Genomic DNA, 17291 nt, shown 5'->3' with positions numbered 1-17291 from the left:
ACGAGACGAGGATGAAGCGCTCGCACGACGCGCCGCGGGGTCCCCTGACGACTAATCGACGAAGGTAGAGGCGACCGGCGTGGAAAGAGAGTTCGGTCGGCGCGCCGCCCCGCTCCGCCGGTCCGTCATCCGTTAGCTGTCGCATCGGATCTATCGAGATTACCCACGCCTGATCCGAGTAGGCGCGCACGCAAATTTTAAGCAAATCCTCTGTGCACGTGCGTGAAAAAACTATACTTAATCTTAATCTGCTTCCTGCCGGCGTAACGTGACCCACATTAACGACCAGCCGGCTTAATTAGTCGAGAAGCAGCTGCATCCCAAACGCGCTCTTCGTACGCGACCCCGAACGCAAACAGGCAAAAGCAACACAGGCTGCAGGCTGCATCTCAAAACGCAAAAACAACAACCACGTTGTTCCTTCCAAGACGGCTTCGAAACACAGAGGAAACCTGCCCTGATCAGATCAGCTAAAGATATCGATGACAAACCATGGAACAGGCAGGCAAATCAGGATGCAAAAAGCGAAGCAGTTTGTACCACCAACCAAGTCAACAGCAAAACCGGACGGAATAAAAGAAGAATTAAGCTAAGCCAAGCTAGCTGATTAACCCGTCCACTACAACCACGGAGGCTCCATCACATCAAGGACTTGAGTGACCGCGCCTTCACCGGCTTCCTCCACCGCTTCCACGGGGTCTTCCTCTTGCCGTCACCGTTGCTAGCATGTGGATCACCACTTCCATCCATGCTGCTGCCAGCGATACCAATCCCATCGTAGTCGTCGTCGCTGCTATCCTCGTCCACACCAGCAATCCCTGCAATGTCGTCATCACAGCTAGACACATCATTGTGAGGAGCAGCCCGATTGGTATCTTCAGCAGTTTGAGCCTGATCTGCAGCAGGAGGAGAAGCATCTTCAGGCACTTCCTCCTCCTCTTGCTTTACAGCAGGCACAGGCTCGTTGGTGCCGCCGCTTCTGCAGTGCCTCTTGCTGCGGAAGGGGCCGAACCCGGCGTAGTAGTAGAAGCCCTCGGTCGCGTTGAAGTCGCTGCTGGGCTTCTTCTTCCGCGGCTTGTTGCTGGAGGGCTTGGAGGCGGCTGCTGGCACTGGCACAGGCACAGGCACAGGCTCCTCCGGCTCGATTGCCGAAGCGAAATCGAAGTCTGGGTTCAGATAGGAGCGCTTCTGCACGAAGTGGTAGTTGCAGAGAGTGTTGGGCTGGCTTACTGTCCGGTGGCAATGCCACCGCTTGCCGTCGTTCTTCTTGCACTTGTAGACCCGCGCTGGTACTTCCTCCCCCTCCTCTTTCTTCACCTTTGCCTTGTTCGAGGCCTCAGCATGCTTCATGTCTTTCTCCTTGCTTGCTGCAGCCTTCTTCGATAACCTCCTTGCAGCATCACGCCGCCGCTTAGCTCTCAACCTGGCAGCTGCAGCCACCTTCTTCGTGCTGGAGACAGGCATGCTGGCCGAGAAGAGCCAGCTCGCGCGAGTCGTGACATGGACGAAGTACCTGTCGACGAGGTCGTCCTCCACCTAATCGAATGAGACAAGTTAATTAATCGACACAGCAGCACACGCAGACGCTCCCCTACGGCGCTACAGCCCCCGAAATGGTGGGCGCGGATCTAGGGTTCGACCCGGAAGCCGCTCCGGCGATTCCAACCCTAGCAGCGCCGCCCCCCCAAATTACCACGAGGGAAGGGTAGCTAACGCGGTGTAGTCCACGGCCAGGTAGGCATCTGCGGCCGGAACAGCCCGCTGACCGCCCATTTGGACCAGCCGGCCAACCCTAGCGGCATGCACGAACCCGGGCACCGCGACCACGGGGACGCGGCGAGACCCTCCCCGAAGCAGAGAGCTTGTGTAGCATGGACCTCCCAGAGCGACACGGAGTGGATACTGAGAGGAGAGAGCGAGAGGGGAGGAGACGGGGAGCGGAGGCGCTGACCTGGGGGTCGGAGAGGGAGAGATCGGCGATGAGGTCCCACGGCGAGCGGCTGAGCTCGCAGGACTCCCCGGAGGCAGTTGCGTGGCTGGAGTAGCCGCCCCACCCGCAGGATTCGAGCGGCGCCGAGCACGCCGCGAGGTGCGACGGCGGCGGCGGCGTCAGGAGTAGCTCGGCCGGGGCCGCTGCGCCAGGGGCGGGGGCCGCGGAGGCGGAGTAGGCGGAGCCGAGCAGGCGGGCGGCGGTCTTGCGGATCCGCATGGCGGGGAGCGGCGGGGATCTGGCGGCCCCGGGGCGCCAGCCGCTAGGGTTCTGGGATTTTTGGTGGAGGCGGTCTGGGACTGGTGGGAGTCGGACGGGGTGGAGGTGGAATAGAGACTGGGAGGGAGGGAGGGAGGAGAGAGGGGTGGGCTTTTATTTTTTTTATTTTTGGCTATTGGCAAGGCATGGTGCGCTGGCTGCTTGTTGCCTGGTTTGTTCCTACTTTGGTGGCGGCCTGCGGCCCTGCTCGAGTGCTCGTCGAGTCGCCGTGGGCGGGTGTGCGAACCGAGAGCTCGCTTGCTATTCTGCAGTCGCGTTTGGCTGGTTTCCGCAACATTTTCTCGGCACGAAGATTTATACTGGCCAGCCGTGGGCCCCGCTGTGCAGTGACGCACGAGGTTTCACGAGGAATGGGTGGTCACGACAGAGTACCATGTCATCTAGATTTTTTTAATAAACTGAAACTGTCACTCTTAGTACATAGTTTCATGGTACAGTGTTATGATGAAATGTGACATGCCATGAAATTATAACATGCTTATTGAGTTTTATGAGACTTAGTAATTGTGCCTCTCCTCTTCTATTTTCTCATAATTAACCTACCAAATCAGCAGTTTTGCTGACGTGGTATGAGATTTAATGCCCGTGAAATCACATGACATTTCCATTGAGACTAGCCTGAGCTCAACTTGCTCTTAAAAGCTCAACATTTTTTCCGGACTTTAGACATTTCTAGACCAAAGATTATAGAAACCAAATAAACTTGCTACTTTTAAAGATGTTTCTAGCTCAAAGATTTTATAAAAAAAGATATTGGTATTACTTCGTAAAATGAAATATACATGTTTATGTCATATGAGCTAGTTATTTTGATTTTTTTGTTGGAACAATAACATCAACATCATGATCACTTGTTATATACATATATAAGCCAATTAATAAGTGATTGATATAAATCTTCCTTATCGCGAAGCCTAAGACTTGATATGACGCGCGCCGAGATGCGTCGTGCCCCATGTGAAAAGCACAATAATAAAAAAAAAGAAATGAACTCCCACAACGTGCAAAGAATACGTACTCTGTGGTGGAGATTAGGTGATCCTATACATCTCAATTGTTAGTTTTCCAGTATTGACTAACAATGCTTTTCTTTTCACTTGGAAAAATCTCTGGAATAATTATTTAATTAGTAGAATAACATAAATTTAGAAACAAAACATGAATATTATATACATAAATTCGTAATAGTCTACATCGAGCTCGAGAATCTGACCCCCACTGACCACAACACTAGTGTGACGGTGGCATCGGCAAATGTGATGCATTCAAGGTTAAGATCCCAAAATGAGTGGAATCGCTATAGAAGTACCATGGGCAGACCTGAGGGAGTGGTGTTGCTTGTGTGAATCCACATGGCATCGACGACGCTACGAGGTAGAGAGATTTGAGCTGGGGGTGCTAGGTTTTGCAATTTTGGTGGAGATAAGAAAGATATATATGGTAGCAGGCGGAAAATGGAAGACTAGGGGCAATGTGTGCTCGGTTATCGCGTAAAATCTAGGGGATTTTAGTAATTGTTTCCTTTAAAAGTAGAATGCCAAATAATTGTATGTAAAAAATGCGCAAAAGCTATGTAGTGTCTGCTAAAAGTTAAAAAAAAGATGGAAAATTTAAAACCTAGATGAACCGATGGTTTTTACATCAAACCGCTAAATTTTACAATCCAAGTGACTAAGTTATTTTTGTGAGTATATATAGTGCCAAAAAACAATTATATTGTACTTTTATTTTGTGGGTTGTTACTCAAAAATCATTAATTTATTTTTGTGAAGTACTAATTCAAAGAGTGAACCAACTTAATAATTGTACTCATTGGTTGCATCATTGGTCCTCTTTTTTCTTTCTGTTTCTATACTGACAACACAAGGGTTAAAAGGGCGTGGTTGAGACGACTATTTGAAGCGTGCCACGAGGTGATGCCGTTGTGAAGCACCGACAGTGTGTGCGAGGCTTAAAATGTCATTTCACTGCCACTCAAAGTCGATGCTTTAACTCAGTTTTCCATCGTAGTGTGCAGTGTTGATGTTGAAACCAATTGTGGGGCTTATCCGCGAACAAAATACACCTTGCTTTCTTCCATCTTGAGCCAAGCGAAAAAAACCCAAACCGATCTCCCCACTAGGCACAAATTGGATGACCCCTTCCCAAGATCCTCAATTAATAGCACGATCTTGACGACGGTTCGGCCGGCGGTAGAGGGCGAGGCGGCGCGGGAGCGCCGTCGGCCGGCCGGGGTCCAACCCCGGTGGGGCGGTGGTTAGGGGGGGGGGCGAGGAACATCACGAGATTACAAAGAGCAAGGTGGATTGTGGGTGGGCAGTGCGCTAGCCGCCGGTAGCTGGGATGGTGGACAAGGAGGCTGAGGTAAGAGGAGGCGGACGGAGATGGAAGATTGTGGCAGAAAGAAGATTGTTGGTGGGCTATTGATGGGCTAGAGCTATACACTCCCTCCGTTCTAAATTATAAGTCGTTTTGAGTTCCTAGATTCATAGATACCATTATGCACCTAGACATATAAGATATCTCGATGCATAATAATATCTATGAATTTAAAAAAGTTAAAATAATCTACAATTTGGAGCGGACGAAGTAGCTATCTGGCTCGTGGAAGCTACAGGAGCCCAGTATTTGGTACGTGTAACATGACGCCCGCGCGTGTCGTGATGGAGGCGCTCGCTTGCACTGTACGGTTTTCGCATGGCGTGCACACTAGTTTCCGCTACCCTGAGGAGAACCAACGTGACAACTGACAAGCATGGCAACGGCTGGATTACACAGAATAGTGAACGTCTGAACGATTAGCCATGCAGTTTGCAGAGGCTGATGGTACGCGCGGGCGCAGCGCCACCCTTCTGATTCAGTTTGGTTTGTACGTGAGTTATTAAGCGAAGCCTCTGTGCACAAGCCGCGCGGCGCGTGTAACTAATATACTTGATTGGTTTGATTGTTCCAGACTCTTCCTGACCGACGATGAGACAACCTACTTGAGATGCTGAGAAGCAGATGTGTAATAACACCTCAACTGTTTTTGCCTCCAAAATAATAAGCGCTCATCCGAGAGTCCACAGTCCACGCACGAAGTATGCAAGCTCACACTACCAGCCGCATGCAGCCATTTATCATTTGATCCAAAAGGCAACACGAAGCACATCGATCCTTCAAAATCTGAAGACGGCAGAGTTAACTGGTACTACTAATTAATCGACCTCAAGTGCAGTAAAGACTATTATAGCACAATTAACACCCAAATAACAAGGAGTAACCATCAATCCAGCTAAAAGGAAAAGAGTCAACAGTACGACAAAGTCAACAACAAAACGGCAACAAAACAACTAAGCATAAATAAATATGTAGATCGACTATATACTCCACCAAATAGTAGTCGTATAGTATAAAAATTCAAGATTCCATCAAAGAAAAGCAATATCGTCACATATCTCATTAGCCTTTTCATTTTAGTCTTACTCTACTGAGTCATGTCATAGAAGTTGTCAGTAAGTGAACTCTATGGAGTCTACTTCTCAATGTAAATTATCAAGCAATCTCTTTAAAAGTTTCATTGTTGATACAAGTCGAATCACCCTGTAATAAAAGGAAAATGATTAGTATTTGTTAGATACAAAAATCATTATAACAGTACTAGAATAAATAAAATGGAGGGCAGCATGTTATATAACTTGCCGATCGAATAATAGTCATTCGATTTTCTAGAAAGATGACGATATTGCTCGTTTCTATTTTCTTCCAAGAGAAAAGAAGAGTAACCCATCTAGAACTTTTGGCTCTCGTGGATATACTTATGTAGGCATCTTTTAAACACATAAAGATCAAGGTTTCGTAAGTGATATGTTGGATCTCTTCGACCACACCCTCTTACAGCTAGATTATAGATCTTCGAGGCTCCATCACATTTGGCAACAGTACTAGTTTGTCCGAAAAAATTAGAATTGTATTGTTTACGGCACATTTGGAGTATATATTTCTCTCACCTACCTAATCAACATTATGCGCGTGCATTGTACACATTTATATCGTAACTTTCGGCCAAACTACACTGTACACACCCGACGTCCGTAGGCCAATTTTTTTGAGTATTAACAGCCTCCACGGGTTAAGTTGGGCCAAGCCCAGAGGCCAGCCACCCCTTTTTGGGGGCATCATGGGCCTGATGTTTTTCGGCCCGTGAGTTTGCTGGCCCGTAATGCCTTCGGGTAATCGTCACAGCTGGGGTCTACGAGTCCGAGTCGGGGAACTCGGGGGTGCTTCCGCGCTTGTGCGTCCGCGTCCAGGGCTCGCCATGGCGTGATTGGTTGCAAGAGGTGAGGCATACGGGATGGAGGGGTGGTACCGATCAGCGGGGATGGGATGGTCTGATATACTTACGTTACTTTGGTTGCACATTGCCGTCATCCTAGATGAGCCAAGTTGTGTTGTTTGGTTAAATTGGATGGACCGTTTTTTGTATGAGTTGGCACAAGAGGTCTTGTTTAATAGGATGAATGACAGATGTTCAGAACACCACAAAACTTTTTTAGTGAGGTTACCACCAATGTTGAGTAGCACGAGCAAATAAAGTGTTCTGTTTAGCCTAGCTGTCCTACAAAGATTATTGTACATAAATTATGTTTAAAGAAAACTAATTACTACAAGCATCCCTAAAATAATAAAAAGTTCCACCACAATGATGATATGGAGCCATGGTATTGTGCTGATCGTCATTTGTGCACCCACCAGTGAACTCAAGAAAAGATACAGTTGTCTTTTCTTTGGAAGTGAAACTCTTGTAGCAACAGCTTAGATAACCAGTCACCTTTTGATGGCATGTGACTCAATTTGCATACACCTCAGGCTTTGGCAACATACTAAGCTATTGTGCCTTATAATAAAAAGAAAACATGATTCAATTGCAAGATGTAGTATAATCAAAGAAATTGTGGTAGAGTAAAGGTTGGTCTCAGATTTTTTTTATTTTTGCATCATCCCCTAACCATAAGCTTGGAGCATCCGTGACTGGAACTCCAAATAAATCGCAACAAGCAAATTGCCAGACAAGAAACAAAAATATGATCAACAACACATGAATAAACAATATCCCAGTACCTCACAAGCTCAAGGTCATCAGATGTTACCCAACAAGATCACTGGGCAAAAATTGAATCATCACAAGCATATGATCTTCCCTTGAATACCAGTTCATTGACAACCACCAAGAAAGAACAAACAGGGAAATAAGGAATCATCAACCACAACAAAGACATAATAGGTCCATCACAACCACAAGTTCAGGTGTTCATGTCTACACCTCACAGCCTCCTCCTCTTCACTTCCTAAGGATTACACATCCATCACCATGTGTCCTATGCTATACAAAAATATATGCAACCTTGGACAGGCTTCAAATGGTGGTTCTATCATCACCAATAGTGGTTATTGTTAACCCCAAAAGTCAGACTATATTATAGACAATTAGCATGGCTACTTGCAAAAGTATAGATGCCAATCAGACGGCATCTAGAAGAAGTAGGCTTGGCTCAAGTAGGTCCTGAGCCACGGGATCCTATGGGCTTCTGTCATCTGAACAAAGCACAGACCTTCTGCTTTGTTCTTGAGCAGGTAGACAAGAGCACACATGAGTGCCTCCTGTGAGTACCCAGGGCAGGTCATGATACAGCCATACAGATCCTCATGGACCTCATTACGCTGAGGAGCCTTGAGGGTACCTGCAACAGAGGTAACAGCTATAGTCATACCATGCATTAATTGGTATTCTTCCTCACACAACTTCATTCCTCAACTCACCAACTGCATATAAGGTCTGGTGAAAGAACCTACTAATAGTCTCTGGTGACCTCCTAAATGTCATGTTAATCTGGTTGTGACCAACAACATGCAAGAACATTGCAACTTGTTCTTCAACAATGCAAGAACATTGCAACTTATCTTCAACAATGGTATGTATGCTGTCCACAACCAACTTTCTTGTACAAAACAAGCCACACAATTAGAAAAAAGTGTCCTTCTCATCCTTAGCATGTTTACACAATGGACATCATTAGATTCATTATGTTACTAATCCTCTCTTGGTCCCTCTCTGCCATGGGTCCATATGTAATGGAGCGAGCATCCTGAGCTCTCCTCCTAAACCACATGAAAAACCATGCAGCCACAGTAGCAACCACAACACCTCTCTTGGTCCCTCTCTGCCATGGGTCCATATGTAATGGAGTGAGCATCCTAAGCTCTCCTCCTAAACCACATGAAAAACCATGCAGCCACAGTAGCAACCACAGCAGCAGCTGCTCGACGCCTAGCTTGGAAATCCATATCTACCAATACGATGCAATGTTAATTAGAATTGAATACAAGTACTTAGGGTCATGTTGTTAAGCAAGCAAACATTCAGAATTAAACAGTTATCCAAGATGCGGCTGCCACACCTGAGGGTGCTCCTCCGGCGGCAAGGATTCATCATCGATCTAGGCACTTTGCTCAGTAGTACATAAATCAATAAATTCGATCTACATGTTTGAATAAATATAGATCCACGTCACAAAAACATAGATCCACATGCACACGAACAAAAGCACCACACAGATTTGATAATATAAGAAGCTAGGGTTCCTCGTCGGCAAAAAAACTGACGAATCAACAATCAACGCACATCTAGATGGGAGAGGGGAGGAAGCATTGTTAGATGAGGGGGAGATGTACCATCACACCACCGGAGGATCAAGAGTAGGCCACCGGAGGACCTCGACCTGACCGGCGAATTGAGGTCGAAAAGGGGAGGGAGAGGAGAAGGCGTACTAGAGAAATGGACAGGAGTGAAGGGAGTGGCGCGGGAATGGAGCGGTAACCCTAGCCTCTCGCACCTTTATCCTCAAGACGTCGTCATCTCCCGCGCTCACCCCAAATCTTCTCGCCTTGCATTGCCCCGTCCCGACTCGTGAGGGAAGGAAGATTTCAGCGAACGGAGGGATACAGGATGGGAGAGGGCAAGTGAACGAGGGGGTGCAAGCATATGGTGTGGGTGGGGGAACCAAACTAGACCAAAGTGCACGAGACGGTGCAGGATGGTCCCTAGGATGCCTCCCTCCCAGCTACCGATTATGCCCATAAACCGTACGACGCGTCGGAGAATCACAATCGCTCGCGCCCCCGCCGTGCCGCCGTCATGGGTAGCAGGACCACCGCCCCCCATGCCGCACCGCAAGATCCAGATGGGCCTCATTGGCAGTTGGGCTCGTGCACGAGGACCTTCAAGTAGAGGAAGGCTAGGCTGCAGAAGAAGGCGTTCGAGCTCGTGGAGCTCTGCGACGTCGGCGTCGCGATCGTTGTCTGCGCCAGCCCCAGCGGCAGCACGCCGGACGTGTGGGAGTTCGGTAGCGCGGGGGTCGTCGACAGGTACCGCAGGCTGCCGGCGGACAGGCGGGTGAAGCACACGCACCTCGGCTACCTCAGCGCGGAGCTGGGCAAGGAGAAGGCCAGGCTCGCCAGGGAGTGGCAGGAGGGCCCCAAGGCGTTTGCGCCGCCCGCCTAGGTGTTGTTGGACGGCGTGGATCTGGAGGAGCTGCTCGAGTCCATCGAAGCCGCGCTGCTCACCACAGCTCAGAGACGGAAGGCGCTGGGCATGCCAGACGATGATGGTGGCCAGCTACGGCAGGCCGCGCCGGACGCCGGGGTCCCGCTCGTCGGCGACGGCTTCGACGACGATATGGAGGCCTAGGTCGATGAGCTCACGTGGCATGGAGTCGTCGAATCGCATCCGCTGAATGCCAGCATGATGCAGCAGCTTGCAGTACATCAACGGCGTCGAGCCACGTCCGTTGAATGCTGGCATGATGCAGCCTGCATCCAGCGTCTGGTACATCAACGGCGGCAGTTTGGGCATGGGCGGCAACCAGCAGTACCTGCAGCAGATGGGAGGCAATGGCGACAACGATCATGGCCAGCAGCACAACACCCTCTTGTGCCCTGATTACGGCTTCCAATACACTGAGAGCAATGATTATTCATACTCAGACATGAATGGGTGCCCCCAAATGCTGATGCCGAGCAATGCCAATGCCTACGACGGTTGCTGGTTCAATCAAGCCATGTACCCCTCCCTCGACATCACCTGCAATCCTATGCACATGCCACCGGAGCACTCCACCATGGGCACCACGGGCCACTGCTTCACTGGCATATCGGCCATTGGCCTGGATGATGGCAGCTTCATAGATGCAGGTGGCTACGAGTACGGGACGCTGTGCTTGGCTGATTACTTCCAGTGCCCGGACGACAGCCAGCAACTTGGAGTTGAGCCGCTGCATTACCTCAGTGATGTGGCTGAAGGCGTTCGCCATTATGACCTCGACGAAGCAGGCAGTTGCAGCTCTGGGAGATCTCAACTCTTTGCTCAGAGTCACAGCATCTCTGGGACGCTACAGTTTTGCTCAGAGCAGTCCCAACAATCAGATCTGCGAGATAAGGCTTCAGGAGTCCAGAAATTTTGGGTACAGTGATGGAAGAGGCAGCCGTCAGATTTAACTGAGCAGTGCCAAACAGATGTGCGGCATCATGATGCAGAAGTCCAGTAGTTTTGGGTGATGGAAGGGCTTCCAGGTTCAACTGATCCCACCGTTGCCCACCGGGTTCTATCTGTTGAGAAAAAAAAAGCTAGGGAATTTGTAACCGAGCAGCTCAACTTGGAGAAGATCCGTCAATTTTGTACAAATGATATAGTGCACTTTAATGGCATTATTATTACATTGAATCAAAATATATTCAAGTTCCTGCTGTCAATATCTGACTACCTTTGTATGTGTCATTTTACCGGAAAAGCAACTTACAATTTGACAAACAGCAATATCGTATAACTACATAGGTTTAGCAAACATATAAACCCGACCTAATTGCCTATAAATTCCAGGGCCATGCTTCCATCCAGGTTTAGCAAACTTAAACCAACCTAATCACAGATGGAGCAAACACTTTTGCTAAGAATGTAAAATTAGCAAACGTACAAATCAAGACTGCATATGAGAATCATACCAGCGTCACCTCTAGAGCTGGTTAAATCGCCCTCACTGCCATCATTGTCATTCTGTCACTGCTCCACCTCCCACTTCCGCACTTCCACTCCCACTACTGCTGCTCCTGCTAGACCTAGAGTTTATCTGCTCCTCATTAAGCCTTCTGCATTCACTTGTTTTAGAAGCACCTTACCAGCTTCATCATTTGCATTTATATCAGCAATTTTATCATCCACATCATCCTAATTTGGTGATTTGATCTTGAAACTGCAAACTGATGTCCCTTGTCTTGAGATGATGTTACTGGGAGTCCATTATCACTGTCATTACCAAGCATGTAGGTTCTGGCCTTGGTCATTTGGATCAGCTGAAAAGGCAAATAGTTTTGAGATAACAGGAATGTGTAGTGCTCGTTATTGTATCTTGGACATGCAACAAGCAATGGGCAGGAGAGAAAATGATCATAAATGATAAATCTTGTCCGACAAAATCAAGACATTTAGCATACTGTAAAAATAAATGTAGAATTGGTTATATTTATCATTAGTCTCTCCACTTCAACAACCTTTACCTATAGCATGGGAAATAAGGCCCATAGGAGAATCACCAATAAAGCCTTAATTAGTACTCCTACGAAACTATACCATCGTACCCTTTCATCTCTGATATATTGCCTTTTCTCTTGGAAATATTAAGTATGCCTGTGAATTTTAGTATAGAAAACATGTATTTGGTGACATAAGGTTGTGCCCTTGGTACAACTGACCAGAATGGGGGAGAGCAGAAAAAGGGAGAGGGACTAGAGATCTTCTCCCATTACTTTGTTTCCAGAGATCAAAATTCCCCTCCTCATTTAGAGGGTTGAGACAAGTTAATGGCAATTAACTTTTCGAAACCTAGAAAAATGGGAGTTATAGATGTTGATGGAGGTATGCTACTTCTTTCCTCGGAAAATCTATGCCTATGCCCAGAGGGGGAAGAGGCACCTCAATAAGAGCATATGATTAACAGGACCCTTACACAAAACTGTTTTCTTCATCAAGCATAAGGCTCAAAACAAAAAAACTTCCACCAAACAAGAAACAGATAAACATATTAAAGCCTTAAACTCTTAAGGCAATGTAACAGCATTGGTTAAAGATCACGTACTATTCACAACAACTACTCTTAAGTCTTAAGGCAATGCAGCAACCAAGGTTAAAGATCATGTACTATTCACAACAACCATTGCATAAATAGGAGTACCTTAAACACATTTCAGTGCAGCTGTGGTTTTAAGAGTCCCCTAGGCTGAAGCTCAATTCCACTTCTTGTACAGTTACAATCTGAGCTTTCTCCAATAGTTCAGCTCCTAAAGCTTCAAATTGGGGCATGCATACCTCTGAGACTAAGGAGGACCAAACACGGATGTCTCATGTTTCACCATGGTCGATCTTAATCATCTCCTCTAGCCATAGCAATGCATCATATGTTCTGCCAGCAGAACATAAACCTTCAATAACACTGTTAAATGCACTTCTATCAGGCAATGATGTCCATTCACCATCCTCTCCATTAACTTTGATGCATCAACAAACTTGCTTTCTGAGAACAAACCATGGGCCAAGATAGAGAACATGTCCTTTTGAGTAGCACAACCAAGATGCCTATCCCTCTTCTAGAGTAATTCTAGTGTCCTCATTGATTGCATTGTGTCACAAAGACCCTTCATTATCAAGTTATAAGTTGTCACTGTTGGAACAATGTCATTCTTGTGCAACTCCTCCAACACCCACACAACATCATCCAAATTTCCTTCCCTGCATAAATCAGTGATCTTTGCCTTGTACACGCACATTGTTGGCTTGAAACCCTTCTTGGCCATATCCTTAAACAATTTGTCCACCTGACTAAACCTACCCTCGTCATAGAGGTCAAGAATCATGGACTCAAAGCTCATTCCACCTCGCACAGCCAATGCCTGGTCAATGACTTCCTGCACATCCTCGAGGCTAAGCACAGTTGGCATTGGCACACGAAGAGACCGAAGACTACCTGGTGATCCCAGCACCTTCCTGAGCACCTTATCCAGAATCAGCTCAGCCTATTCACCCGGGCCAGCAGCACAAAATGCAACCAGCAATAATGCAGGGTACATCACAGCATTGGCGTCGCAACTCCTCTGCGCCACGCGCCACCACATGGAATAGAGGACGATGCGTGGCCTCGTCAAGCATGCCAGCTTCATAGAGAGAAGGCACGATCGCACGGTGCGCGTCCCTATCCGGTGTAAGGCATAGGTTCAGCATTTCCTCGAGCACCTGCAGCGCGCGGTCAGGGCGCCGCACACGGCAGAGGCCAGAGAAGAGCAGTGTAAGGTCTCCGGAACCGGATGCTACCGAGACTTCCGGGCGCCCAGTAGATTCCGTGAAGAGGCGAGCGGCCTCGGGGAGGAGCCTTTGGGAGATGAGGCGCCGGAGGAGGGCGGAAAAGGACCACGACGGGGACGGGGAGAAGGGGAGTGTGGAGCGGAAGATGGAGACGGCGGCTGCTGGAGAGAGGTTGGGGATAGAAGTTGCAAGGAGGGAGTCGGTGGAGGGGGAGCATGGGAGGACCCGGCGGAGGAGGGACGGGAGCACGGGGGAGCCGGCGGCGGCGCTGAGGAGGGAGGAGCGGACGCCGTCGTTGTGGCGGCAGGAGGAGGGCGTGTAGCGGCGAGGCGCATCGGGGTACAGGTGGCTTCGAGGGGGTTCTTCCGCCGGAGTATGGCCCCGGCGAGCTGCCACCGCACCGGCGTGGCGCCTGTGTTTTATTTTATCCAAAGCAAAATTGGCCGATGGACACCAGAGTGTGGCTTTTGCTCCAGGTCAATAAAAAAAGATGTCTTTGCCAAAACACACATTGGTAATTTAGTGCTGGACACTGTAACTTTTATAATAACATTTCTTACTCCAACAGGTAAGAAAACACTTCAAATAGACAAGTACGCCCCTGCTCCTTCAAACCAACGTTTCAGCAACACTTTCTACAGCATTTGAACACCATTTCAACATTTCAGCAAATAGACAATAAACAACCACATTTGAGCAGCATCGACACCCCGCATGAGCAGCATCGTGGGCATAGCCTGCTGCGCCTGCGCGGGGGGAAGCAGCCTGAGCCTCCGCCACCATTTTTGGCAGCCGCAGCCTCGGTCCTGATGCACCGGCTAAGTACGCTGCATGCCACCGCGAACTGCCACCTGGCGTTGCATCCTACCGCCGCCATCTCGCGACCCTTTAGGGTGGGCGCCATCTGTAGCTGCAGGGACGGGCGGGCGGGCGCGGACCTCCACGGGCGACGGCCTCCAGGAAAGCGCTGCCATAGCAGTCGTGGGTGGGTGCCACCGCTGCCGCCGTGGGCAGCAGCCGCCGCGGGGGTGGGGGGGTGGGGCTGGTGCCGCGGTTCTTGCCCGTGAGGGAGAAAAGGGAGCGGCGAATCGTGTGACCGATTGGTTCAAGTCGAGCAGGCAAAAGGAGAGGTGAGGGTAGTTTAGTCAATTCCCATAGCTTCCAATTAAATTCAAGTTTAATAATATCAGTGTCCCACACCTAATTACCACCGAATAGTAGTATGTTTTGGCGAAGACATCTTTTTTAATGGCCTATAGCAAAAGCCATATTTAGAGGGTGTTTGGTTCCTTGAGCTAAAATTTAATCCGTGTCATATCGAATATTCGGAGAACTAAATATGAGTTAATTATAAAACTAATTGCATATATGGAGACTAAACGGCGAGACGAATCTATTAAGCCGTTTAGCCTCCGTCTATTGCGCATAGATTTTGTAAATAGTCTGTATTTAATATCCTAATGAGTATTGAATATTCGATGTCAACAGTATCCCGTAGCCAATTTTACCTTTATCCAATCGGCTTGGTCCGGCTTGTTGTTCCAGGCCAAATTGCTCTCGAAAGCCCACAATAACTGGGCACTGGGCAGGCCCATTCTTCAACCGCTGCCGCTGCTGGGTGCTCGCCGGCATGACGCCTCGGGCGCTGCTCTCCCGCCTGCGCCTCGCCCCTCTCCTCCACGACGGCCACCACCTGCGGCGCTTTCTCTCCGCCGCGGCTGCCCCACCACCAGACGAGGGGCCTCCCGCCTCCCGGTGCGCCATCGCTGCCATCCAACTCCACTACTCCAGTCTCCAGGCTTTTCGTCGCAGTTACCGCTCCGCTCTCCCGCATCAGGGTTTGTCTCCCAAACGATGCCCGATTGTACAATAGCTCTCAACTTACCTCGTCTTGGTTTCCTGCTTGCGCGCGCAGGCTTGTCGTGGTCCGTGGACGAGCGCTCCCTCACGGACGCCTTCTCCTCATTCGGCACCATCACCGAAGGTACGGAACAGATTCGCAAATGGTAATCTCGCTGTTACTTAGGAAACTTAGGAATGCTCAATTTGGGTGTGGACGTGTAGTTAATAACCTCTCTGCGTTGGAGGTTTTGGGTTCGATTAGAGTTCAGATGGCGCGCGGGGTAGGTGCTCGACGAGATGCTGTGGAGGCTGCGAGCCACTGCATCGCGCCCAGTCCCGCGAACTATTCGACGAAATGCCTGTTAGGGACGTGGTCGCCTGCTCGGTGGCGATCTACCGGCATGCAAGGAGTGGGTCGTTCCACCAGTCAGTTGGGCTGTTTGTTGACATGATGAGGTAGGGGATGCAGCCAAACTTGTTCGGTCGGTGTGTTGCTTGGGGCACTGCTTGCCGAGTGCATCCATGTGGGCCGGCTGGGATCCAATCCTTTTGTTGCAACTGCACTGGTCGATGCATATGCGAAATGTGGGTGCCCCATGAATGCCTTGACGTTTTTGGTGATTTTAGGGATCCCAGTGTGATTTCCTGGAATGCTATGATCTCCGGAATAATGCACAATGATTTGTTTAGGAAGCATTGTTGGCGTTTAAAAGGCTGTGTTGTTGTTTTGGGCTAGTTCCTAATAACATTGTGACCATGATTAACGTGGCTCAAGCTTATGCTGGTTGTGGTGGCCTTGTAATGTGCAAAAGTGCACATGCTTATGCAGTTAAGATTGGCCTTGATCTGGGGTCTCAGTGACAAACTCAATACTTGGCATTTACTTGAATTTTGGTGACATTGAGATTGGAAGAGAGATTTTAGGAAAACTATTGTTCGTGATGTTGTTTCTTGGACGATGATGATGGGTTTCCTTCTTGAGCAGGTGCATGCCTGTGAAGTTATAAGTCTCTTTGTTCAGATGAGGTCAAATGGCATAGTTCCTGACAGGGTAGTGATGGTCAGTTTGGTGCAAGCTTGCGCACCTCTGAGTGATGCAAGGAGAGGAATTGGTTCATAACCAAATGTTCATCCATGGTTTTAGTAGAGAGCTTCCTGCAGCTAACTCATTAATCACAATGATTCCAAATGCAAGGATTTAAGTTCCGCTAGTGTCTTGTTTGACGGAACAAGGGAGAAAAGCTAAGTTTCATGGACTGCAATGGTGTCAGGGTATTTAGGAAGTGGAAAAGCTCTAGAGGGGATGCATCTCTTTGGTAAGATGAGGTGTGAAGATATTTTTGTGATTGATTCTGTGACGTTAGTCAGCTTATTGACTGGATGCTATAAGATTGCTAGGTTTGAGTTATGTGTTCAGCTTCACGGGCATAGCTACAAGTCAGGTTTGTATCTGCATAGACATGTCCCAAATACCCTCATGGCAGTTTATGGTAATTGTGGATATGCCAGTTCAGCCCATAAAGTATTTGGTGACATGATTTCTCGAGATGTTGTCTCATGGAATACTATGATATTATCCTATGGTATAAATGGCCATGGAGAGCAAGAAATAGTACTTTTAATGACATGGAGGAATCTAGTGAAGAATGAGACATCGTAACATACTTGAACACAATGCTGGCATGCAGCCATTCTGGACTAGTTGATGATGGGTTAATCATATTCAGGAGAATGATTAATGAAAATCACATAAATCCATGTCAGGAGCACATTGGATGCCTAGTAGATATGTTG

At 48.4% G+C, this 17291-nt stretch overlaps 1 protein-coding gene and 1 pseudogene across 1 annotated transcript; both read right to left on the bottom strand.

Moving 5' to 3' along the window:
* Nucleotides 1-495: 495 nt before the first annotated feature.
* On the bottom strand, nucleotides 496-2335 carry LOC117836001 (uncharacterized). Its single transcript, XM_034715349.2, has 2 exons — nucleotides 1952-2335; nucleotides 496-1536 (listed from the first exon to the last, which is right to left on the bottom strand). Exons 1-2 carry the CDS (start codon nucleotides 2207-2209, stop codon nucleotides 640-642), a joined length of 1155 nt encoding a protein of 384 aa, XP_034571240.1. The 5' UTR covers nucleotides 2210-2335; the 3' UTR covers nucleotides 496-639.
* A 10225-nt stretch (nucleotides 2336-12560) lies between these two features.
* LOC117835392 (pentatricopeptide repeat-containing protein At1g05600-like) lies at nucleotides 12561-15287 on the bottom strand (annotated as a pseudogene).
* Nucleotides 15288-17291: the final 2004 nt, after the last annotated feature.

This window comes from Setaria viridis, chromosome 9 (assembly GCF_005286985.2).
Source record: "Setaria viridis chromosome 9, Setaria_viridis_v4.0, whole genome shotgun sequence".
NCBI lineage: Eukaryota > Viridiplantae > Streptophyta > Magnoliopsida > Poales > Poaceae > Setaria > Setaria viridis.
This window is presented reverse-complemented; position numbering and strand designations above follow the sequence as displayed.

What these genes read in the sequence shown, in the direction of transcription:
- LOC117836001 (XM_034715349.2), bottom strand. Translation starts at nt 2,209, where the DNA reads ATGCGGATCCGCAAGACCGCCGCCCGCCTGCTCGGCTCCGCCTACTCC. An exon ending in TCTCCCTCTCCGACCCCCAG is followed by an intron (nt 1,537 to 1,951) that starts GTCAGCGCCTCC and finishes TCATTCGATTAG; the next exon opens with GTGGAGGACGACCTCGTCGA.